Source organism: Antechinus flavipes, chromosome 2, assembly GCF_016432865.1.
Source record: "Antechinus flavipes isolate AdamAnt ecotype Samford, QLD, Australia chromosome 2, AdamAnt_v2, whole genome shotgun sequence".
Lineage (NCBI taxonomy): Eukaryota > Metazoa > Chordata > Mammalia > Dasyuromorphia > Dasyuridae > Antechinus > Antechinus flavipes.
Window position 1 is genome coordinate 609,998,451 of NC_067399.1, and position 26,132 is coordinate 610,024,582.

At 30.8% G+C, this 26,132-nt stretch overlaps 1 protein-coding gene across 5 annotated transcripts in view; it reads left to right on the forward strand.

The window, feature by feature from the left end:
- The window catches only part of EXOC6 (exocyst complex component 6), a 200,616-nt gene that overhangs the window by 96,545 nt on the left and 77,939 nt on the right, over positions 1-26,132 (forward strand). For 4 of the 5 annotated variants that reach the window (XR_007951154.1, XM_051981659.1, XM_051981661.1 and 1 more), the window contains exons 16-19: positions 6,027-6,138; positions 6,690-6,824; positions 12,237-12,416; positions 25,838-25,867. Coding sequence is in view for 4 of the 5 variants with exons in the window: in XM_051981659.1 (XP_051837619.1) it covers positions 6,027-6,138; positions 6,690-6,824; positions 12,237-12,416; positions 25,838-25,867 (457 nt within the window). In the remaining variant the exon portion in view is untranslated. The remainder of the gene's footprint in view (positions 1-6,026; positions 6,139-6,689; positions 6,825-12,236; positions 12,417-25,837; positions 25,868-26,132) is intronic. The other variant, XM_051981660.1, reaches the window with a different exon arrangement.

Below are 26,132 nucleotides of genomic sequence, written 5' to 3' on the forward strand. Positions count from 1 at the left end.
GAGGGTAGAATTTTTACGGTAAGATAATGAATTTTGTTTTGGAAATGTGGAGTTTGAGTTGTCTGCAACATCTAACTTGAGATAATTAAGAAGTAGTAACATGTAACTAGCTCAAAAGAGAGACTAGGGCAATATATACACAACTGTATACAACTACACAACTGTATACAACTATGTATATCATCATGATATTATTGAACCCATAAGAGTTGATGAGATTATCAAAAGAAATAGTAGCAATAGGAAAGCGAATAGAGCCTAAGATATGGCACAAATGAAGAACTTGCAAGGCACATAGAGTGACAAAAATGAATTAAAGTACTTTAGACCAGGCCAGTGTCTCTTCAAAACTGTCTTTTATTCAAAGGAAAACTGATTATATCTTTATATCTTTTATTTAAATGAGGTCAAGACACTAAATTTATTGTTTTGTTAATATTGCTAAGAGAGCTTGAGAGTTTCTGTATGTTTGTGTGATCTTAAGCAGTTTAAGTCTCAGTTTCCTTATTTATAAAATGGGGGCTTTGGAGGAGGGGGCTTTGGAGTAGTTGACTTTGGAGGTCCATTTCAGCTCCAAATCTTTGATGCTATCATCTTGTAAACCAATCAATTTGAATGAAAATTTTCTGTTCAATATCTTAAACAAGTGAGTCATTCAGCTTTTATCTGAAACTTCTAGTGAGAGGGAGTTTTCTAACTACCCATGGCTTATTTTACTTTGGGACAGCTGTAATTATTAGGCACTTCTTCCTTTCATTCAGCCTAACTTTGCAACTTTAAAAAATCTTTCCATTGCACTTAATGTAATGGCTTGCCAAAAAAGCCAAAAGAGAACAAGTCTAATATCTTTTTATCATTCAGATACTTGAAGACAATTATCATGTTTCCCCAAAGTCTTTTCTAGGTTAGATATCTCCAATACTTTCAATCAATCCTTAGATTGTCTCTCCTAGATCTATTTTCCAAGTCAGTTATTTTTACTAGGAGGTATTTAATATTTTTTCTATTTTTTCATTTTTTTGGTTTTGTTTGACTGATTCTTGAAGTCTTATTGAGTCATTCACTTCTGTTTGCTCAATTCTAATTTTTAGTGTATTATTTTCTTCAGTTACCTTTTTTTTTTTTTAGCTCCTTTTGTATTTGGGCAATTGAATTGTTTTGTTCATTGCATTTTTTTTTCCATTTCAAAAATTCTGTTTTTCAATAAATTGGTATCTTTTTCATATCTATTTTGTTAGGAATTATATGCTTTTTCCATTTAATCAAATGTATTTTGTAGGGAGTTAAATGCTTTTTGCATTTCATCAGATTTATTTTTTTAAAGGAGTTTTCTTCAGGTAATTTCTGTTTTTCCTTTTCCATACCCTTTTACAAAGATCTCATTTCCTTTCCCCATTTTTCTTCTCTTTTAAGATCCTTTTTGAAAGCTTCAAAGAAAGCCTTGTGAAATGGGGACCAGCTAATATCTCCCTTTGGGGCTTCATCTGGAGTTGATTTGTCTTTAGGAACCTCAGGATTTGAGGTCTGTTCTTCTCTCTCTCCATAAAAGCTATTTATGGTGGGAGTTCTTTTTGCTTTTTCCCTCATTTTCATTTTTTTTAAGGGTTGAGGTTGGCTCTTAACAAAAAGGCACATGCTTTAATTTGCCCTAGGGCAGTTCTGCTGATTGACTTCTAGTGCTGGGTAATCAGCTAGGTCCCAGGTTCTTACTGGGCTCAGTGGTTTTACAATTTGCCTTTTGTAGCAAATCTATTAAATTACCCACTTGCAACCAGGACAGAATAGCCTAAAGGCTCACAGAAGATTTCCCTCTGGGCAGATACTGCAACACTCTGGCTCCCTGCCTCAGTTCCTTGCCCCAGGCTTGCTAAACTGTGGTCTGGACTTGCAGACTATTCCCCTGCCCATTTGAAACAGACCTGTTCTGAACTTTTTCCAAAGTATCTTCTGGAAATGTGTTGTACTCCAGATGTTTGTGGGTTCTGTCACTCCAAAACCAGTTCAGAAGCTTAATCTCTGTTGATTTCAGAGAAAGTCAGAGGAGGTCACAGAAAGCCATGTCTGCACTCCACCATCTTGGCTCTGCCCCCCTCTTCTTGGCTCTGCCCCCTCTCAACCAATCCTTATCAGCATGATCAAAGTGCCCTTTATCATCCTGGTGTCTTTCCTCTTCTGTGCTGACTAAAAGGAATTGATAAATGACAGGCACTTGAACTGTCACTTTAAACTTTGTCATCTGCAAATTGGATGAACAATATTATGTATTCTTTTAAGCAAATCATTGATAAAGTGTGAAATAATACATACTCAAGGATCAAACCCTGAAGCACTTTTGTAGAAACTTTCCAAGTTGTCTGTAAACCATTAATGACTATCTAACTATATTAAATCACCCTTGAATCCCTTTAATTGTATTACTATGTAACCCAACTATCTTTTTCATAAGGATAGATTGAGAAACTTTGTTAAAAGCATCACTAAAATCTTGGCAAATTGTATCCTTAGTATATCCTCCATCAAACCACCTAGTAACCCTTGCAAGGCATTACTTGATCTTGGTCAAGCTATGCTAACAATTTGTGATTGCTGCTTCCTTTTCTAGGTGCTCATTAGCCATTCTTTAATAATAAATTCTCTATTAAGTGCTAATGGGTAGACTGAGCTAATTTAATAAAAATGACAATTCTAGCTAAATAAATCTGTGTATTGAGAACCATACCAAACTGCCAAGAAATTATTTTACAGAGCTAGAAAAAAAATAACAAAATTAATCTAGAAGAACAAAAGATCAAAAATTTCAAGGGAATTAAATGAAAATTAAAAAGTAAATGAAGGTGGCCTAACTATACTGTACCTAAAACTATATCATAAAGTGCTAATCATAATAATAAATTCTGGAATCAAGAGTATGTCAAGCTCAGTTTTCTATAGTTTACAAATTCTGTTTTCTTCTTTGTAGAAAATTGAGTAAAGAAATGTTTTTGTTTGAATTCAATCTTGTGGTACTTTTCTCATTCTCCATGACTTTTCAGAAATTATTTCTGGGTAGCTCAGCAATAACATGTGCTTTTTCTTTCAGTATCCTGTAATAGAGATTGTTTGGCCTTACTGACTTGAACTTATCAAATAAAACTTATTTATGTCTATCTTTGTTACACAGTCTATATTTGTATAAATAATCTGTTAAAATAAAGAATAATATTATTAATAATATTGTTTTGTTTTGTTTTGTTTTTTACATTCAATCCTGCAAAGAATTTTAAAGGATTTTATTTAGGCATAATTCAAAGGGTACTATTTTTTAAAATAACTTTTTATTGACAGTATTAATAATATTGTGCCTCTGTAACTTCTATTGCCATTTTAAAAAAATTAGATAATAGTATACTTAATAGGGAAGATTCTGTAATGGTTTGGAAATGGACAGAATACATGGATTATTCTCTTTGGTGGGCTCAAATGTAATAAAATGACACAAATTTTATTATAATTTGACTCTACCTGAATAGAATAATTTATAAAAGCTGGAATCCTGAATTTATGCTATCACTCATACCATTCTCTTCTATTTAAATGTAAACTAAACTTTAACACCTTATTATTTATATTGTGTAAAATTTACAAGTACTAATGAGCTAACTTTTAATGTTTTATATAAATGTTGATTTCTCAATCACAGATCTGGTGCTTAAGATACTAACAAATCTAAAATGTATATAGATATAGTTACTTAGAAAAGGGACTTTAGTTTTGATCAGTTTACAGGGGAAAGTCAAAGTATAATTTCCATTTGAACTATAAACGTCACAAGTAGAGGGAATATTAATTAAATATAATTCCATGTTTGTTGTCCTTGATAAAACTCCATTTCTGTTATTTCAGTACATTTATTATGTGTAAAATCTTATTATTTCAAAAGAGAAAAATATTGCTTACCTTCTCAGAAGAAAAGGTTTCCAAATTATTTTTCCATCTTAGATAAGTGTTACTTATTATTTTTGTTTACTTTTAATAGTATGCTTATTATATTTTAAAGTTATTGTCTCTTAAATATGTTTATTTGTGTTTTCTACTTTATTAGAGGAATATAGAATTCAGAATGAAAAAATGGCATAAACAGTAGTTGAGAAAATTTAAACCTGATTTCATTTACAAATCTACTTCATATGTGTTTAAACATAAAATTATATGTATATTATATGTGATATAGTCATACATTAAAATACTTTTGTATTCCCAATAATGTTTTATAAGTAATAGGTTTTTAGAAAAATTACTTTATTTCTTTCTCAGAACTCTTACTCAAAGCATGTTACAGTCTATGGAAGGTATTATGGCTTTTAAAAAAATTGCAAGAGAGTTTGCATCTTGATGTTTAATGAATGTGATTTCAAGATCAGGAATAATGTAAACTAAAGGCAGAAAGGTGTCAAGCTTTCTCTTGCTGGGGGAAATGACAGTTTTACAGAATTTACACCAGTAAATAGAGGATCTTGGTGGTTATGGAAGAAAAAAACGGTACAGGGTCCCTGAAAACTCAGAATACCTATCTACAGTGATTAAGGAAGGTGACCTAAGATGTTTCCTCAGGATTAACAAAAACTGTTTTAGATAAATCCTTTTAAGTAAAAGAAGCCACAGGTCATGATCTTTAACTCATAAGGGAAAACTTAGTTGAGCCAGGGATTTCATCAAGTTGAAGAGAATAGAAGGAATTGTTCAGTTAGGGCATATAGTTGGTTTATGGCTAAGATGGTACTAACATATATAAAGAAAACTTTCTATAAGAACTTTTATGATCCCATTTGCCTTCAAAGCAACACTGGAGTTTTGCCCATGTCTGGCAAGTTTTGACTTGAGATGTAAATATTCAAAGTGAATTAGGTTCTACAAACTGGAAGAAAAAGAGGCTTAAGTTAAGCAGTAACTGAGAATGGTCATGAGACGAGTTCTTGATGGAGCCCAAGTATTCGTCTTTCTTTAAAAGTTTTTTCTTATTGGATATTTAAAAATACATTTGGTGATTAGTACATTTTAAAGCTTAATTGTTTTATTAAACATTTTTTGCTAAATAAAAAGTTTTGAATAGTAGGAACATCTTTGATCAAGGCTATAGAAATCTTAACTATTTGAACCATGTGGCTGTAACTAAGGCTTAGGCAAATTTCAGGGTTAGTTTCTGAGAATGAATAATCTTTGGAGAGCCAGTTTTAAAAACTAATAAAGTATTGCCAAATATCATATGATTAGTTTGCACTAAGCTGTCTGATATCTAATTCTAAGAAATCTATGTCAAATACAAAATTATTTCTTTAATTTTCGTAGAATCTGTTTTTTATTGAAAAACATCATTGGAAATAAGTAATTCAGTTCAGTAATTGTCCAATAAAGGATTTTAATTGAGGCCTTCCTGACTCCAAGTCCAATACTCATAACCATTCTATCATCTAAACATTCCTTTCTCCCTTCCCTCCATTTGCTAAGAAATAGATCTTTTCTCTGATCCATCTCTAGTTGCATTGCATCCTTTTGTTGGTCAATATTTTGATTGAGTGAAACAAGAATGGAAAACAGGCATACCATACTATATTGCATTTCATTGAAAGTAGCACTTTTGTAAGTTAAATATAACTATGGTTTGTTTCTGTCATTTCATAAGCCTAGGATTAGTTATTTATAGATATAAAAGAATGGTTTAGAAAACAAAGAGATGATTTTAATAAACTATGTAAATAAGACAGATATTTTAAAAAATTTACAATTAAATTCTTTGAGAAGAATTGTTTTAGACATTACTCAAACTTGTGTGAATTTGAAAAAAATAAGGATTTTTTTATGACAGCCTTAATTTTGTAATATCACATATCATTAGATAATGCTTAATTATAATATCCATTGGAGAAAATATTAATTTATTTACTTCTCCCTCTGCCCAAAGAATAACTTACTTTGGTTTCATGTATAAAAAATTTCTTACAAAAATATTCTTAATTTGGGGAAAATTTTAGAATAACTTTTGTTTTTAGTTCAACAGAAATTGATGACATGCTTAGAAAATCAACAAATCTGCTGCTGACAAGAACTTTGAATAGCTGTTTACAGAACCTTATTAAAAAGCCTCACATAGGTCTGACAGAGGTAGGTTTAAAAAATAAACGCAGCATAAGCTTTCTTAGTTGGAATAATTGTCATAAAAATTTATTAATATTGATCATGGCATAAAATGAACTACATTTCAGTTTTATATCTGTTAATATCAAGTTATTATGTTTGAAGTTAAAAACAAACTAAGGTCCAATCAAAGAACACAGAGGGAAATGATATACATAAAGGAAAGCAGATGACAGAATGAAGAATTGTAATTGCCACAGATTCAGTGGCAAAATCTGGGAGCTGCATTTTACGGTTTTATAATCTTTTAAAAAGACCACTTGAAAAAATCTTTAAATTTTTTAAAATTAATTGGCAGGGCTTAGATTATTTTAAACTTTTTTAGTCTTCAGTGTTGTATCCTTCATAGGCATTATTTGCAACAGACTTTCAGAATCAGTAGTTAATCAGTTGTATCCTGTAATGCTATAATTATGTAGTGATGGTGCAGTTGTCGGAAGCAGTAATCCTGTTTTTAAAATCATATGGCTTTGGGTCATGTACCCTGCATTTTACCGGATATATTTTGTGTTTTGTAGCTAGTGCAAATCATCATAAACACAACACACCTGGAACAAGCCTGTAAATACCTTGAAGACTTTATAACTAACATAACAAATATTTCTCAAGAAACAGTTCATACTACAAGACTTTATGGACTTTCTACATTTAAGGTATGTAAAGTGTAACTTGGTTACCAGACCAAAAAGTTCATTATAATCACTGTAAGCAAACTATTAAAAATAAAAGGCAATTTTTATTATATACTTAATGCCAGCAAATTCCTAAGAATTGAGAATTAAAGATAATCATTATCAACAGTGAGCAGATAAATGTAATTTCCTTTTTGGCATTTTAAACATCTTATTAAAATTAAGAAAAATGTGTTTTCTGCAAATGTCACTTTTGGTCACGTTTCTAGATCATAGTAAATTCTAATGTGTCTATCATTACAATTAAATTATGATTAGATTTTTTAAAATTAAATTTTAATAATTCATTTTATTCAGAGTATGTATTGCTATATTCATAGGAATAACTAGGTATAGATTCTAAAATTAAGATTACATAAATGAATAACAAAAAACTATTCTGTATCCTTTATTGGCAATGATTTAAAAAAATATTTTTTATATGACATTAAAAACTTTTACTTTTGCTTGAATGGAATAGTTTGCTTTCTGTATGTTTATTATCAGGTGATCAAAGTTATTCTAGCAGAACAAGTTTCCTGAAGCTGTACTTCAGAATTTATAATTGTGATAGAAAAAATATTTTGCAAATTATAGTTGTTGATTTATGAAGTTTTTTCAAGAATATAAGATAATTGGAAATTACTTTTACATTGAGATATGTTGGCTTTCATTAGGATTAATAATAAATTTCAATTTTTTACTTATAAAACTTTATGCCTCATGAAAAATTTTGTTATTTTTCAAAACCGTTCTTTTCTGTGTTTTCTTTTCTTCTGCATATTTAAAAAACATACAAAATCATATGGCTCTTTCTCATTTCCAATGCTTCTTGACCTTTCTATATAGCCTTTGACACTCTTGACTACTATTCTTTTCTGGGTTTTGTTAATATTACCTTCTTTTGCTTCTTCTATCTGATGGATCTTTTCATCAGAAGATTTTTGGGAACTTAATCAAAATCCTACTTCTTAACTACTGCTCTATAGATTTGTCCTAAGTTGTCATTTCTTTCTCTGTTCTCTTGGTAATATCAATTTCCATGGTTTTAATTATCATCTCTATGCAGATAAATCCCTAATCTATATATCCAGATCTAGTTTCTCTCCTAAGATCAGTCCCATCTTATCAGTGGTCTAGTGGAAACTTTGAACTGGAAATCATTTAGACTTAAAAGGAAATCATTTTGAACTCAAGATAGCTAAACCAAGATTCCCTAAAATTCTTTTTCTACTGAAGGAACCACTATCCTTTCAGCTAGCCAGATTTATAATTTTGTAATTTGAGGAATCCTCAATTTCTCATTCCAACTCATCTCACTTAGCCAATTAATTTCCAAGTCATATAAATTTTACTTTCAAAACATTTATTATATTTGTGTCCTGATGTCTTCTCACCTGTTCTTGTGTGATCTTGTACTCTTTATTTTTAGCTGTTTGCAGTACTTTCTCTTTGATCTTAGAACCTTAGATTTTTTACTGTATTTTGGCTTTTTATTTTTGGCTTTTATTTTGAATTTTGTCTAAGTGTAGTGACTGGTGGCTTCTTTCTCTTTTCACTTTGCTTACTGATTCCTAAGGATTTGGGTAGTTTTTATTTAAATTTTCTTGAAATATATTATACAGGATTTTTGTTTGGTCATGGTTTTCATGGAGTCTATTGATTCTTAAATTATATCTACTTGACCTTTTCCCTAGATTGTTGATAGTGGATCCCTTACCTTATATTTTCTTTTATTTTTTAAATTACTGAACTCTGCTACATTCTGATTTTCAAGAAGTTTTGTAGATGATTTTCTATTTTTGCTATGTTATACCTCTTAGGTGTCTTTGATGAGAACTCTGTCAGATTTTTAACCACTTTATCTCTGCTGTAATTGTCTTGCCTGGAGAGGTTCCCGTTATCTTTTCACTGTCTTTGTGTATTATCTTGATCTAGATAACAGAGTTTCTATGATTTCTCTTTGGCTTTCTCCGTAATTATTCATTCTGATGACCTTTTAATCATTTCTGGAGCATATGTAGGAGAAATGGGTATTTGTCTAACTTTTTATGCTGCTTTCTTAACCAAAAATGAAAATTGTGTATATGTGTGTGTGTGTGTGTGTGTGTGTGTGTGTGTATGTATGTGTGTGTGCATAACACATAGATGCATTACCATCTATTTTGCCAATTCACTCTCAGAACTATGGCATCTTACATTTGATATCTATTACCATTTTTTTTTGTTGTTGTTATCACAAAACATATTGGCTATAAATATTCTGATATGTTTAGACTTTCCTTTCTGCCTTTCAAAATTGGGGTTTATTAGTAGGATCACTGGGTCATGAGGAATGAATAATTAGGGACTTTTTTGCATAATTTCACATAGTTTTCTAGAATGTCATGACTAATTCACAGCTATATCAGCTTCTTCCCCTCCTCCTTTGCAGAGTAGAAGATTAAAGATATAGAGAACTACATTTTTTCTATATGGTTGTTTAGTTTTGCTGAATTGAGTTTTATATTGGGAAACCTAAAGTGATATAGAAAACATATCAATAATAATTCAAAATTCAAAAATGTGTTAATGTGCTTACCCAGTTCCTCTAATATAGGGATTCTTAAATTTTTTCCACTTGTGATGCCTTTTTTGTCCAAGAAATTTTTACACAACCCTGCCTCAAATCTGAGCTGAGGTGTTTCTGGCAATGCGTAGTGCAAAGTGAACAAGTTGTATGTTCAAAACCAAGGTTAGAGTAAAGTTGTGTGACACACCCTCAGATTCACTACTTGTTTGATTTTGAGTTAATTTTTGTCATTGCATTTCAGAAACTTTAATATAAATAGCATATTCTTGATCAGAGTAGGCCTATTATAAATTATGTATTTTTATGTATGTATAATACACACACATATATACATATATAATATACATGTGATATATATTAACATATTATGGAAAATGTTCCAATTTTAGCTTCTTTATAGATCTCTTATCCATATTTCATTGGCTCCATTATAATATGGATATTGCAAGTCTCTATCTAACATGTAATACTTTGTGTTATAGTTATCTGTATCTCTCTTTCTAGATCACAAAAGCCTGCAGGAAAAGACTGATTCTTAATCTAAGTTTTTATCTTCCTCCTCGCCTAGTACAGTGCTCTATGTTAGGTACAATGAAAATATTTGTTAAATAGATAACTCACTCATCCAGTATAACAATGCTCTTAACTGCATCATTGATGGTCATTTAGTTAATCTCTGCTTGAACATATCTGATGGGGATGTCAGGCAACTTATTTGAATGAAAATCATTCATTTTTGTTCCATCATACAGTATTTGTTAGAAAGTTCTAATAGTATTCTTTAAGTTCTTAAAGACCAGAGATGGTTTTTCATTTTGTCTTTGTATCTCTATAGTAAAACACAGTGTAGATGCTTAATAAATGCTTATGGAATTGAATTGAAATTATTTTCTCAATTATATATTTGCACAAGTTAAAAAAAAAACCCAACTCCAAGTGTTAAATTTATGTTTTGCATAATTAAATACTTGTTGAATTGACTTGAAATGATCTTCCAAATTTGCACAATTCTTAAATATAATAATCTTGCTTTTGACTATCACCATTTTGCATAATTAAATACTTAATGAAAATGAAATGTATAATGTTTCTTTTGGTTAATTTTCCCACTAAAATATTTTAAATTTTAATTTTCTTATCTAATTAACTCTTCCCTTCAATTTTATATCTTCTGAAAATTTAGTAAACCTCCAGCTTTTATCAAAAAATATTGAACACAATAGTACTAAGCACAATATTGTAGTATCTGGTCACTAGAGATCTCTCTTTAGATTTGCATTGATTCATATATCAACATGCTTTGAGTTTTAGTAATTCAATGCATAGATATACAAGGGTATAGTAACTATTTTGAAATCAAAGTATATTATATTTGTGGTATCTTTTGGATCTGTCAATTCAGTTACTTTATGTAAAAAAGAAAAAATGTTAAGTTGGTAGGATTCATTATTAGTGAATACATATGGGTGCCTATTGTTAATCATTTTCCATTGACTACCCACAATCTATTTTACAAGATATTTGAAATTTTTTTTTCAGTTTAAATTTTGCTATTTTAAATTTACTGATCTGTACTTTTCAATATTTACTTTTTTTTTTGAAAATTTTAGTGTTTGTCCATCTCTAATCTTTTGTAACTTCTTCCACTCTATGGTTTCTCAAAGATTACTGATAGCAATTCTGTCATAATATGACTGACTTCAGATTCGTGGGATGCAATTTGTCAGGAAGAGCCTGAAGAATTGTACTAACAGTTTCTAATTTCTTTGTTGCTATCTCCTTATCTACTTTGGACTTAATTCCCTCATAATTGTTCATTCTTCATCCCTCTCCCTCTCTCTCTCTTTCTCTCTCTCTCTTTTTTTTTTTTTTTTTTAGCAAGGAGAACAGGAATTAGGAAAAAGCAAAATTAGAATTTTTTAAGTAATTCTACTTTTTGTCATATTCAGTTCAGCACACATCCCTTTCTAGCTTGAAAAAAATGCTTTGTGTTGTCCTTAGCATTTTCCCATTTTAGATACAAAGAAATTTAGGCTTAGAGAGAGATTAAGGGAGATTGGGGCAGAGATGGAACTCCAAAATGTTAATCCAGGTGTTTTTCATTCCAAGTCCAACATTCTTTCTACTACACTGTGTTCTTTAGATGATGAATGTTATACCCCCTTAAAATAATCCAAAGTGAATATAATAATATGAATGTCAAGGTTTAGGATATAGTTGGTATTTAGAAAGGATGTATAATCCATATACCTATTATTATTTAAGATGAGAACCTAAGTACCAAAAGCAAAAGAAGAAAAATTGTTGTGGAAAGAGAAAAGCATTGGGGCAAAAGATGATATGAGATTTAAGTAAAGATCTTTATTATACCTCTAGGAAATAATAGTTAATAAGTAGCATTTCATATAGTACTTTAAGTGTAAAACACTTTAATATTTTCTTATTTTATCCTCACAACAACCCTAGGAGTTAGGTGTTATTATTATACCATTTTATAGTTTCAGGAAACTGAGATAGTGACTTATTATAAGTCAATAGCTAGTAAGTATCAGAAGTCAGATTGAATTTAGGTCTTTTTGATTATAGGTCCAAATCTGTTGTACCACCTATCTGCCCAATGACTTTTATTCTGTACTTCAAATAAATGTGACCACCCCCCAAAATATATATAATAAAAGAAAATTTAGAACTTCAGGGAAACTTTTTGTATGCTCTTTAATTATTTATTTTGTTCTCGATGTGTGTGTGTGTGTGTGTGTGTGTGTGTGTGTGTGTGTGTGTGTGTGTGTGTATGTCTGTGTGTGTCTGTGTTTTAACACTAGGATGCCAGACATTCAGCTGAAGGCGAAATATATACTAAACTCAACCAAAAAATTGATGAATTTGTTCAGCTTGCTGACTATGACTGGACAATGTCTGAGCCAGATGGAAGAGCCAGTGGATATTTAATGGATCTTATTAATTTCTTACGAAGCACCTTTCAAGTGTTTACTCATTTGCCTGTAAGTATGAACATTTTTTAAAATGACTTGTTTTTATGAAAGTCAAGCTTTCTGTAATCTGCTCTTAGCAGTTAGTTTTAATGAGGGGATTTAATAGAAATTAATTTGTTTTTTTAAAAACTGCTGGTTTACAACTTCTGTTTCCTAATTCAGTTTGTATGCTCTCAGCTCAGCATTTTGTTTTATGAAATATTTTATGAAAATATTTAAATTCTGGATATTAAAAATTAGAATTATAGAATAATAAATTTAAAAAATATATCACTGAAAGTTAAATAGCTTTTCCTGTCAGAAAGGCAGACAGAAAGTTGGGTGGGATAAATAAATGACTTAAAAACAAAACAATAGACATTAATCTTTAGTACAAAATATTGTGTGATTTGTACTTTAATTTCTTGGCTGTTATAGTTGATGAGACATATATTCTGGAAAAGGTCCAGAGAGGGGCCCCTAAAGTGATCAAGGGTCAGTGATCAAGTGTTTGAAAAAGTAATTTTAGAATAAAAAGAACTACTTTAATGAATGGTTAGTAAATTTATTAAACTTTTTATCCCAAGAGAGTATATTAATAGAAATATAAATAATAAATTTATACTCATATTTTTTCTCAATACCATTTTAAAAGAGGAAATATGAATTTTGTTTTCTTTTCAATCAAAAGACTTTTTAAGTTCTACCAACCATAAGAGGTTTGATGAAAATTTGGTGAGCTAAAGACATTTTACATTTCTCTACATTTTGATAAAAGTAGAGAAAAAATACTTAAAGAATGCTTACAAGGGTAAAGTGCTCTGACCAAAGCTCTTTATGGGAGAATATTTTACTCTTTACTGAAGTATATGATTCCTTTTGTCACTGTGAATTCACTGTGCTCCCACCTAAAACTCTCTCTGTCTTCCCCTGCCCCCTCTTCCTCTTGTCTCTTTGAGATAAATCCTTGATCTTTTCTTATTATTATCTGTAGGGCAGTTGGACTGTCTGAGACAACATCCCATGGTGACACTGAAAGAGATAGAATAGTGGATCAAATGAACCATTGCTTTTACATAATATGACAGTTCTTGTGATATTAGACAAATTTTCATGTATCATAGTGTTTTTTTTAATCAGCTAATACACATTTATCGCTTATAAAATAAAATTGGGTTGTAATGGTATCATACTAGATGGTCATTAAACAACAGTACCATCATTATCCAAATGAATATATCATCAGCATACTTTCAGTTTTTAAAGATATTTCTTTTAGGTATTAAAGATATCTTTCATTTATGCTTCTTCCTTATTAAGGCTTTAAATAGATGGTCATTTTCATTTAGTATCCTTTAAGCCAAAAATTGGATTCTAACTATCATAGTCTAGTGTAATTATAAACCCTTATTCTGATTTGACCACTAGTTAAAAAGTATTAACTGTTGTCTTAAATTGTTTTATAGTTTTTACATTGCTATTTATGTATCCCTTTTTATCAGTTCATATATAGACTTTCATATTCATTTTTTGTAAATAATATATTTCCTGTTTAATATTATGGTGCTTTTAAATAGTAATAGTGAAAGCTTTTTCTTTCTTTTTTTAAAATTTTTTTCCTTATAAACTGTTCTGTGCATTTGGTGATATGCTTATTTGTATATTTGTCTTCTTATGAAGAATCATTAATTGAAGTGGTATAGTGACTGAAATAGAATTTGACAAAGATTAATAATCAAAAACACATGTTCTAAGTGTGTGTGATTCTCTATTTCTTTCCTTCCTATCTGTAAAATTTTATGTAATTCTGTTGGTTTGATTGTTTAGAAATAACTAACTTTCTGTGAAAGAAATAGTACATATTTTGAAACACGTAGACTAATGTTCCAGTTGTAGGGTATGACAACATTAGGTAGGAGTAATATTAATTGCAATAATAAAAGTAATAATAATAATAACAAAAATAAGAAGAAAAAGGAGAAAGAGGAGGGAGAGGAAAAGGAAAGAAAAATAGGAAGAAGAGGAAGATGATGAAGATGACGGTCAGGGAGACATTTAAAATCCATTATGGTTCTGGCCAGCCTTAAATGTATTATTATCCCTTCTAAATAAGATATTATCATCTTTACTAAGTGGAACTAAGTATAGTTTCAAAATTAAGGACCAATATGAACCAAAACATCTTATTTATCACTTGATGTTAATCAATTATATCAAAGTAGATAGCTTCACCAAAACACATTAAACAGTTACTTCCTTTTATGGAAGTTTTTCTTCAGCTATATCAAAATGTTATTTGTATTTTATGAGCATAAAATTTTTTAACTGCAATTATGTATTTCCATTGTATTCATATTCCATATTTTTTTCAACATTTTCATATTAGTCATTTTGTATAAGAAAACATGAATAAATAAATGAAAGAAAGAGGAAAAATAGCTTTAGGCTATATTCAAACAATTTTTTTTTCTTTTTTTTTTGAGGCTGATAATATGCTTCATCATTAGTCCTTTGTAATTGTTTTGGATCATTATATAGAGCATAAAATTCTTAATGTACACTAATGAAAGCTAGAGGTTGAAAGCTATGAATTTAAATTATAAAGTCACATTGAACTAATGGATGAAGGTTTTTATATACAAATACCTTGGGCTTTTCCAGATAAGATACAGTAAGCATAAATTTTTCAAAGAATAGGCTGGAATTGAATATCCTGAAAACAAATGTGAAGAGCATGTTTAAAGTACTGGCCTGCATGTACACTTTCAGAATTATGAATTGAGCAGATTTAGGTAGTATTTGAACTAAAACACACATGATATTAATGAAACATAGGGCCAACCCTAAACCAAATATAGAAGCTTGCTGTTCTTCATGGTCTGACAGATGACAAATCCCTTTACCCAAAGCACCTTTCCTGCCCTCAGAACTATCTAATTGGTATGTGGAAGCTTGTAAGAGGGAGTAGTATTACAAAACAAGGACTGTGAAAACTCCTGGAGAGCTCAGCAAATAAACTCTACTTGAACTAGACCATTATTGCAGACTGAACTCTTGCTCTCAATCATTTAGATATAAAACATTGATCTATAAAAATTTAAGAACATTGTTTCATTAGATGTCACCATTTCCAAATATTTAAGTTTTCCAAGCTATATGAAAACATAGATCTAGCAGAGGAAATAAAAATCACAAAGAAACAATGAGATGCCTATCATCCCTCTTCCTGTTTGCTACTTGAATTGTATGAAGAATATGTTTAGTGAGCCTATAGAGAAGATGAACTTAACATTTTATATTCTTATAACTTATATTCAGTTACAGAGTTACTTTCTCTACTTATGCAATAGTTTATAAACTATTAAAGGTAAAAGAACTTGCTTTGGGAACTATTTCCATTGAAAAGGATAAAATGAATAAGATGCTGCTGCTGCTGCTGCTGGTAATAGTAAAAAATAGCAAAGAAGTTTGTCAGCTTCTTTTCTGATATAAAATTGATTCTGTGTTTCTTACCCCAAACTTATTTCTTATTTATTTATTTATTTATTACCAAATCATGGGAGTACCAATGACTCCTCCAAATATGAGATATTTAGAATCAGCTAGATGGCACAGTAGATAGAGCATCAGCCCTGAAGTCAGGAGACCCTGAGGTAAGGCCTCAGATACTTAACACTTATTGTGTGACTCTCAGCAAGTTACTTAACCCCAATTGCCTCATCCAAAATAAATAAATAATATAGGCTATTTAAATGCTCATATATTTTATACTTCATAGAAAGCATTCATACTTGCATCTCCCCTATGAACACACACACACACACACACACGAAAACAATATAGAGACTGAAGAATAAAAAGCTGTACTAAAAAATCTCAGGGATGTCAAGAACAACTTATGGCTCTGGCAATTATTGAACTAGATATCTGAAAGGTTTGGAACATTTTAATACCTTTATTGATTTTTGCAAAACTTGTAACTTAGTTCCATAATCATGGCTGAGGAATGAATTGTAAAAATGTAAAAAGCTCCATGCATAATAAAGATGCTAAAGTATTTGATGATCATATTTAAAGCAAACCATCTATACAATAATGTCAAGAATACTTGGTATAAAATATAACATCTTTAGAGAAGGATTAATCCTACATTATTTTGCCCTGCCTAAACTCTTTATTCCTAAATAGAATTGAATATATTTTTTGAGTCAAAAAGCAAGTCCTTGAAAAGCATCATATTTATCCCTTAAGTATATAGATGATATCAAGTTATATGATTGAAAAGCATATTAAATACCTGCTTCTTCTGGTAGAAACTTTATTTAATGATACCATAATATCTTTTGGATTTAAACACTGTAAGATTATTAATATATGCCAAGGAGTAGAGAAAGAAGGTTTTGAGCCTGAATCTGGAAGTCAATTTAAGCCAGTTGATGAAATGATACTTCCAGACAAAATACACTGAGCATGAAATTATCAGGGACAAAAATAAAGTCTGTATATTAAGAGACTGACTTAAAATGATGAAATGAATCTGTGATCCCATTGCTTTATGAGTTTCTTCCAGTGATGAAAATCATAATACATCTGTGTTTGCTTTGATATGCAACTCTTATTTATTCCCTCTGTTAAGTTTGTAACAGGGAATTCATCCCATGTGCTAGAAACCTTCTTATCCCCTGACATTGAGAGAATATCAGTGGAATACTCTGGCTTTTTATCTGTTACCCCTAATTCTTGCCAAGTGAAAGCCTGTTTTGTCCTCCTATTATACATTTCCTTATTGTTGTATTTTACTCTTGCTCTTCAGAGTTCTTAGTTGGTATGTGTTGCAGCTTGATCATACCCATGTATCTTTCCATTTTCCTTTGATATTAAATTTTAATTTGTCAAAAACTAATTTTTTTATTTTCCATAATAGCTGACATTTATTTACAAATTCAAATCTACATTTGAAATTATAATTATGTGTAAGATATGGTATTTGGTTCAAACCTTATGGAAATATGCAGTGAAATTTTTTATTTAATCTTTTTAACATTATAAAACTCCAAATGATAAGAAAAAGATATTTTTGATTCAATATTATTACAAACCAAAGGTTATTTGTAGAAAACAAAATTTATTGAATAAAAAGATTTTTAAAAACTACTGCATATTGTATCTAAAGATAAGCCTACACTGCTATGGTGAAAATGTCATTGCCATTTAAAATATTTTAGCGGCATAGTTTGAACTCTTTTTTTCCCCCCCTTTAAATATTCATAATGATAGTTACAGAGTTATCCACCCATCAGGTAATTTGTATGCTTACATTCTCACATGATGAACCAAATGTAATTGGATAGCTAAAATCAATAATGTTATTCTCCCAATAATTTTCGACAGCCAGGCTTACATAATTTGAAGACCTCTCGTGCTTTCTTATTTACTGAAACTGATCAATACCTTTAACCTTCCAGAGTAATACTATTTCAGGTCTGATTAAATAAGCAATGATTTTAATTTTGAATCCTTTTCATTGCTTCCCAAATAAAAGTGTTGGGCAAGCTTTAGACACTTTAAGTCTAGGTTGAATTTTCTCTTTTTCTTAGAAATGTAAATTCTGGAAGGCATCCTTTTCCAGAATAACCTTTTGCCTACATTAAAATTTTTGTTGGTCAATGTATCTATCTTCTTTGATTATTTTCCTCAAAACATCAGGATAATTGGCTGCTGTGTTCTCATCTGCACAGACTACCTTTCTAGTAATTTTAGCATTATGCAACTGAACTTGATTTTTAGAGCTATTGATCCAATACTAGCCATAAAAATTTGTTCATTGTCCCCTTCATTTCCACTTTTTCCACTGTCTTAAACTTGAAGTTTTTGTCTATATAGTTGTTTTGCTCAGAGGAATGTGTTTTTTATTTCATTCTTCAATCCTTAGTTCTTATATTCCCTGTAGTTATTTGCAAATTCACAAAAAGTTGAAACTGTCTTTTCCTTTTATTTTGTAGAATCTGTATATAAAGTCATTCTAACGTCTTGTCCTATTTTAGAGTTACTGTGATCTGATTCTTATTATTTAATTATATAAAATTTTTGTTTTAATGTAATAACATGCCCATCTAAAGTCTTTTTCCTTTTGTCTATTTTGTCAAGAGCTCTTTTAAAAAATGAGCATATATTGATAAAATGGTATGCAGCAGCATGCCACTTCACAGGTGAATGTAGGCAAGATTCAGATGGGATAATAAAAATAATAATGATAACATTTATGTAACACCTACTGTATGGCTAGGCACTCTGCTGTGTATCTTCACATCAATTCTAGTGGCTAGATACTGTAATTATTCTTATTTTACTGATGAGGAAACTGAAACAGTTGGAAGTTTAGTGACTTGGCCAGAGCTCAGGTGTTCCTGACTCTACGCCCAGAACTCTTTCTACTGAACCACTCAGTTGCCTGGGATATGTTAAGACATTTGATTTGCTTGCATGTGCTACATTAATGAATTTTTGCTTGTATTAAATGCAACCTGATAATTATATAATTTATGATAAACCAAATATTACATCTTTAGACTTGCATTAATCATGACCCAGACCTACCACAGGTTTTAGGAAGGATTTTTTATACTTTATCATATTATCTTCATAACAATACTGTGAAATCACATTATAGAAATGTCCATCCTTCATACTCAAAGATGACCAATGACATCGCTCTGTTGGAGTCAAGATACAGTGTCTCTGACTGTGGATGATTAGTACAATATGAGTTCAGAAGACTCTACCACAGGTTGGGCACAAATATTCTGTTTGAACATTTGGAACAAAGATATTTCTAGATTTGTGTATCTTATATTTCCTTTGTGCTATTCTGATTCTAATTTGCTCATAGAGCACAAGACTTTCTTTGATGCTAGGTGGTCCTATATGCTAGTATCTTCCATGGCTCACAATTGATTTAAAGTACTGCAGAGCGACCTTGAAAATGTCCTTGTGCTGCTGCTTCTAGCTTGCATGTGAGTGCTTGCTTTTGTGAGTTCTAAAGTACTGGCATTCAGGCTATATGATAATGTCATTGGAGTTGTGCTCTCCATAGGATAGAGTTTGAATGCTTGAAAATATTATGCTCGAGAAAGGACTTCAATATTTAGTACCTTATTTTGCCAAGTGATTTTCAGAATCTTCCTAAGACAATTCGAATGGAAGTGGTTCAGTTTTCTGGCAAAGTATTGTTGTCCAGGTTTCATAGGCATACTACAAAGAAGTCAGCATAATGACTATTGAAGTAGATCTTCAATTTGGTATGCAGCTTAATACCTCCTTTCCCAGCCTTTCCTTTTGCACCTTCCAAATGCCTAGCTATAGCTGGCAATGCATATATTAACCTCATCATTTATGTATACATCCCCCGGAAGATATGTTGCCAAGGGAAGTGAACTTATTCATAGCACTCAGAATATCTCCATTTGCTCTGTCTGATGGTTCAATTTATGAATGGTATGGTTCTGGCTGGTGGAGAACTGTTTCCTTGGAATTGATTTTCAGGCCAAAATTAGTTCAAGTAGTAGAGAACTGATTCATATACTTTGGCATCTCAGCTTCAGAGGTTGCAGTGAGTACACAGTCATCACTGAGTTGCACATTAACAACCTCTCTCCACTTTAATCTTGACTTTTCACATTAAATCATTTATTACTTCAGTAGCTGGCCTGGTACCATTTTCATTTTTGTGGAAGCTGTCTAATAACATTAAACAAAATATGTTAAAAATTATGGGAGCAAGCACATAATCCAGTTTCACTCCACTGGTGACTAGGAAAGTGTGAGAATAGCCTCTTTTATTTATGATCTATGTAGATATATCATCATGAAACTGGTATACAATACTGTGTTATTCTACCTGTTTTACAAATGAGGACAAAAGATAACCTATAAAGTTTAAGCTTAATCTTCAGATCCTACAGTCAGTAAGTACTTGTCCATGGCAGATTTGAATCTGTATCTTTCCTGACTCCTGGATACTATACTCTTTCTATTATTAAAAACATAAATATACTCCTAAGACTAGAACATATTCCTTCTGTTGTTACTCTGAAAGAACTTGGAAGTTAAAACATTGATATGTTGATTTTGATTATTATATACAATAATAAATGTAATTTTATTCTCATTTTAAATTTTAATAATTTTAATTTCAATTTTTTCATATTATTTTCATTTACAAACATGTTCCCCTTCCCAGAAATCTATCTTTTGTAACAAAGAATAAAAAACAAAGAAGAAGAGAGGGAAAAGAAGTTTAGAAAAATTAACCAGTACATTATCTGAGCCTGTTGATATATGGAGTGTTCAAACCTATAGCCATTAATATCTGTGAAGAAGTTAGGAGTATATTTTCTCTCCTCTTCTTTGAAACCTAGTATGATCATTCAATGAAAAGAATTATAATTCCAGTTTTTTAACATAGTTTCTGACAAGTAAATGCTTAATATATGCTTCTTGATTAACCTACCTATATAACATTCACTTATTTTCAAAGCTATATTATAAAGTTTATAACAGCCTATAACATGACAAATTTACTCAAATCTTTAATGAATGGGAAATAATTATTTTACTGTTCATGTTTCCTATCCTTTTCCCGAGAGTACTTTTGTTGGTCCAACTCTGGACCAACAAATCATTCTTAGTCTCAAGAAACCCAGAGAAAATACACCGGTTATGACCCATCTCTCCCTCTAGATAGGAGCTCTGCAATTATTTCAAGACATATAACCAGAAGTCAACTAACATAAGCATTATTAGAGTGGGTAGGAATTGTTCTATTTCTTTTATTTTTGATAAGCTCTATTATCAATAGTTGTAGGAAAGCAATTAATTGATTTCTCTGCTTCTATCTTGTATTTATATTAAACTGTGGCATTATTTGGGAAATATTGTGAATGAGTAGAGCCATTGGGATGTGATTACATCAGTGTTATTTAGAATACAAGTTGTATAGTTAATACTCAGGCAGAATTGTACAAAGCAGCAGATTCTGAGGGATAAAGCGGTAAAAATTGGAACCTAAGCTTGAATGTTGAACGCAAGTTAATTTCATATCCTTCTAAAAGTATTCATTAAAAAATCCAACCCATTTCCCACCAAAATTCTCCATTTCAGCAGTTTCTCTTAAATGATTGTTTTGTGTTTTGTTTGCACCTAGACACAGTCAACTTTTTATTAGCATTGCTAATACAAAATGATAAATGACATATCATTTGTACTTTTCTTTGTAATGTGTACATATTTTTATATGAATGTGTCTAATACTTTAGGAATTCATAATTTCGTACGGGAATAACATTGTTGATAATATGGACTTGAAGCAGGGACACCAAGCAGCAGATTATTTACAGTAGTCTAGGTGCTAGGGTAGAGGAGCTGTACACAAGAGATATGAAGGCAAACTTGAGAGACTTTAGCAATAGGTTGGCCATAGCAAGTGAGAGAGAGAGAGAGAGGATCATCAAGAATAACAATCTATATTTTGAGCCTAGGATGTGTGGTGCCCTTGGAAAGACTAGGGAAGTTAGGAAGAAAAGAGAATTAAGGAGAAGGGGAAGATGAGTTAAAAGTAGCTTTTGACTTCCTTTAGAAGGGTCTAAGGTATATCATTCTCATGATTTCAAAACATAGAAGAGTTTTATTTACTTTGTAAAGGACTTGTATCTGAACCTTAGGGAAGTGAGAAGACACTATCCTCACCTTTTGTTGCTTCCTAAATTTGTGATCCATCCTGTCCTAGATTGATCTTTGGCAAATGAAGAAACTGTGGTTCCTTTCCCTTTAGTGTTTTGAATTTTGTTGCTCTTTTTCTTGCAATTCTACCATCTTTGTTCTCTTCTAGAAGTCTCCATGGGTCCTTGTAGCTCTTATCAGTTGTCTTCAGCTTTGGTTTGTCACATTTCACTTTGTTTCTCTTTTTTAGCTAACTTTAGTTACCTTTTCTCCAGGTACCAGATGTAGTACTGCTAGATTGTATAGCAACTGCATGGACATCTCAGGAGATAATGTTAGAAATTTTTCCTGTCTCTGTGATATCAAGGACTCTTTGGTTTATTTAGACTTTTCATTTTTTTCATTTATTTTTTTTTCCTGATTATATATGTATGTTAATTTTTTAAACACGCATTTCCTTATGAATCATGTTGGGAGAGAAAAATCAGAACAAAAGGGAAAAACCATGAGAGGAAAAAAAAAACCAGAAAAAAATGAACATAGCATGTGTTGATTTATATTCAATCTCCATAGTTCTCTTTTTGAATGAAAATGGAATTTTCTATCCTGTTTATTGGATTGCCTTGGATCTCTAAAGTTTTGGGAAGAACCAAATCTTTCATAGTTGATCATTGCACAATCTTCTTGTTACTATGTATAACATATTCCTGGTTCTGCTTGTTTCCACTCAATATCAGTTTGTGTAAATCTTTTCAGCCCTTTCTAAAATCAATTTGTTCATCATTTTTTTATAGAACAAATAATATTCTATTAAATTCAAATGTCATAACTTGTTCTGCCATTGCTTAGTTGACGGAACTCATTTTTCATTTCTTTGTTATCATAAAAAGAGTTGCTATAAACATTTTTGCAATGTGGATCCTTTCTTCTCCTTTATGATTTCCTTGTCATGCAGACCCAGTAGTGGTACTGATGGGTTAAAGGGTATGCACAGTTTTATAGCCCTTTTTTAGGCATAGTTCCAAATTGCTCTCCAGAATGGTTGAATCATTTCACAACTCCACCAACAATGCATTAGTATATCAGTTTATTTTTCATTTTTTTAATACCTCCTACACAAAGGTTATTTTCAGCCAGTGTAATAGCAACTCTGTTGGACGGCTGTTTTTTCTGCTGGGGATTGTGTCATGATGTTCCTAAATATGTAGCTCATTCATTCTCTACTTTCTGGGTAAGTATACTTGAACCAACAGATCCAACTAAATTGTTAAGGTTTTGGGTTTGTTTGTTTTTTTAAGTATCTCTTTGGTGAGGCCTTCTTAATTTTCTTTCTGATTGTCTTTCCTTTCCTTGTCTTATCTTTCTTTGGTGTACCTGGTGTGTTTTGTTCCAGTTACCCCAGGCTGTTTCTCAGATATCCAAAAGGAAGGTGAAGTTAGGTACTTCTAATTCAGAATCCTATGAATCTGAGAAAAAGGAATAACTCTTCATTACACAAAGATCAAATAAGAAGCAATTATTCCTTCTAAGGAGCTTATAAATTTGAAAAGAAAACAAAAAATATAGATGGACAACTATGCAAACCAATTTACAAGTGACTCATTTCTAGTTTTATTTCACATTAGTCCTTTCTGCATTGTGTTCTATCTGAAATAGACTCTAGTTAATTCTCTAACCTAGTTCCAATCTGGTTCTACAATTATGCATTCATATAGAGCATTCTCCATGTTTAGAATGAACTTGCACATTTTTGCCCCACTAAGGATTGGAATAATTATCCCAAAATATACTTTATTTTCATTTTGTTTGAGACTCAACAGATTAAAAAAATAAGAAATTCTGTTGATATCAAGGTAATAATGGTCAGTTGAATGTTTTATAGTATTAAGCAACTTCTGCAAAAATCTTTCTGATACCTTTATTATGTTTAATAAGCAAAATGTCTTACAGTATTCATCTAAATAAAACAGGCTAAAATTATTCAAGAGTACATATACAAAAGTTTATAACCAAACAAAACAATTTATTTAGCAACATTCTCCAGAGTACCTTCTCCTGTATGGTTTGAATCTCTGTGAGGTTCAAGTTAGGGAATGTATATAAAAGGCTTTGCAAATTTTAAAGAGCTATGTAAACATCATTTCTTATAGTTATGTACTACAAGGCACAGTTTTTGACACTGGGAACACCAGGATATAAAATCATATAATCTTTGCTCTTAAGGAGTTTAAAGTTTACTAAGGGAATAAGATACATAGCTGAATATAATGCAAGATAGAATGTGATAGGGACAAAGACAATCTAGAAAAAGTACTCTCAGAAACTTTAAGGGAAAAAACGATTACTGCCATTAGTGGGGAGGAGTCAGGGTAGTCTTCATGGAAAAGGTGTTATTTGAGCAGATTTTTGAGGAATTTCAACTGGCAGAGATGCTAAGAGAGTTTGTTCTAAGCATGAGGAATGAATTGCATACATTTATTTAGAGATAGGAATTCATGACATGACAGAACAACTAGGATTCTCACTTGGCTGTGACACCGATTGCATAAAGAGATGTCATATAAAACAAAGCTAGAAATCTTATTTTTGGAAGATCTCATGTAGCTATTTATATATATGTTTCATATTTTCATAATTTTCTTTAGATTTGCACAAATATTTTTTAAAAAAATGTGTTGAATAGGGGAAATAGCACTTTTAAGAGCCTATTAATATCTTTTAAAAATGCATTATATTTAATAGAAAGTCAATTATATCATGTGCAGATTTTTTATTATATCCTTTGATTACCCTGATACCCTTTACCTTGGTTGTTTTTGTTATTCTTTACAATTGTTATCCATTTTCTTAAGGAAAATGTAATTTGACAATTATATACAAAATAATTTTTGCAACTTCTTTCATGGAGTGTTGTATCTATAATAGCAAAATATTTTGACAGTAGGAAGTTATTAAAATTTATCAATAACTTTGACTTGATTTTTTGTGATTGGGAAAATCATTAAAAATTCACTTAGTTGCATGTTAATGCATGTGTTCAAAAATGTGTAAGCATTTATGTACATTCCTGCTGCTATCTGTTCTATAATAAGACAGGCAAAAAGTCACACTATTTCATTCATCTTTCCTTAGTTATCAAGCAACTGGCCCTGCTTCTATATCTCTTACATTTAGTGTTTAAATTTCATTCATTAATAATCACACAAAGGCCATCAGATAGAAAGATATCTCAAAAGAAAAAGAGCATTACACAATTACATTAAAAGGAGGATTTTTGTTAACTTTTCCCTCAGTTCTTTAAAGAAAAGATTTGGTAAAATATTTAGTTATTTATAAATGAAATAAGCATTTTTTTTCTACAGGAAGGATTCCAGTAGGGTTCTCAGTGTTTTTTGGTTGTGCACATTTAGCAGCTATTTAAATGCTTGTTGGGAATTCAAACATTTAAATAGCCGTTTTTAAGGTGATTATTGAAAACCAAAACAAGGAGGTTTCATTTTTCAAGTCATTTTTATGTATACAGACATTCATATAGAAACCTTGAAAAGAAAATAGCTGTTTATATTGTAAATTAACTTTTATTGCCAGGTGTATATTTAAATTCTACTTTAAAATTATAACAAGATATAAGAGTAGTATATTTCTTAACTTTTTGCTACTATGAATACTGCTGCTGCTACTTTAAAATCATATTTTGCTTTTTGATTTTATTGCTTTGCTGATTTCCTTCTCAGAATAACAACAATGACCATGCAGCTATGTTGGTAAGTAAACAAAAGCCAAAGAAAGCATGTACCCTGAAAAACTATGAACTGCCTACAGGCTTATTCTTCTCTGTTTAATTATTAAAAGACATTTTAGTCTTCTTGGTAACTTGCTTGATGTCATATTTCTGGTTTTGTGGAGAATTCAAATTTGAGTTAGTATTGTTTTCATTCATTGACAAGACATAGTTTCTAAGGTTTGCTGAAGCAGATTATGATTTAAATTATTTTGCAAACAAATTCCCTCAGAAGCAACCATAAAAAT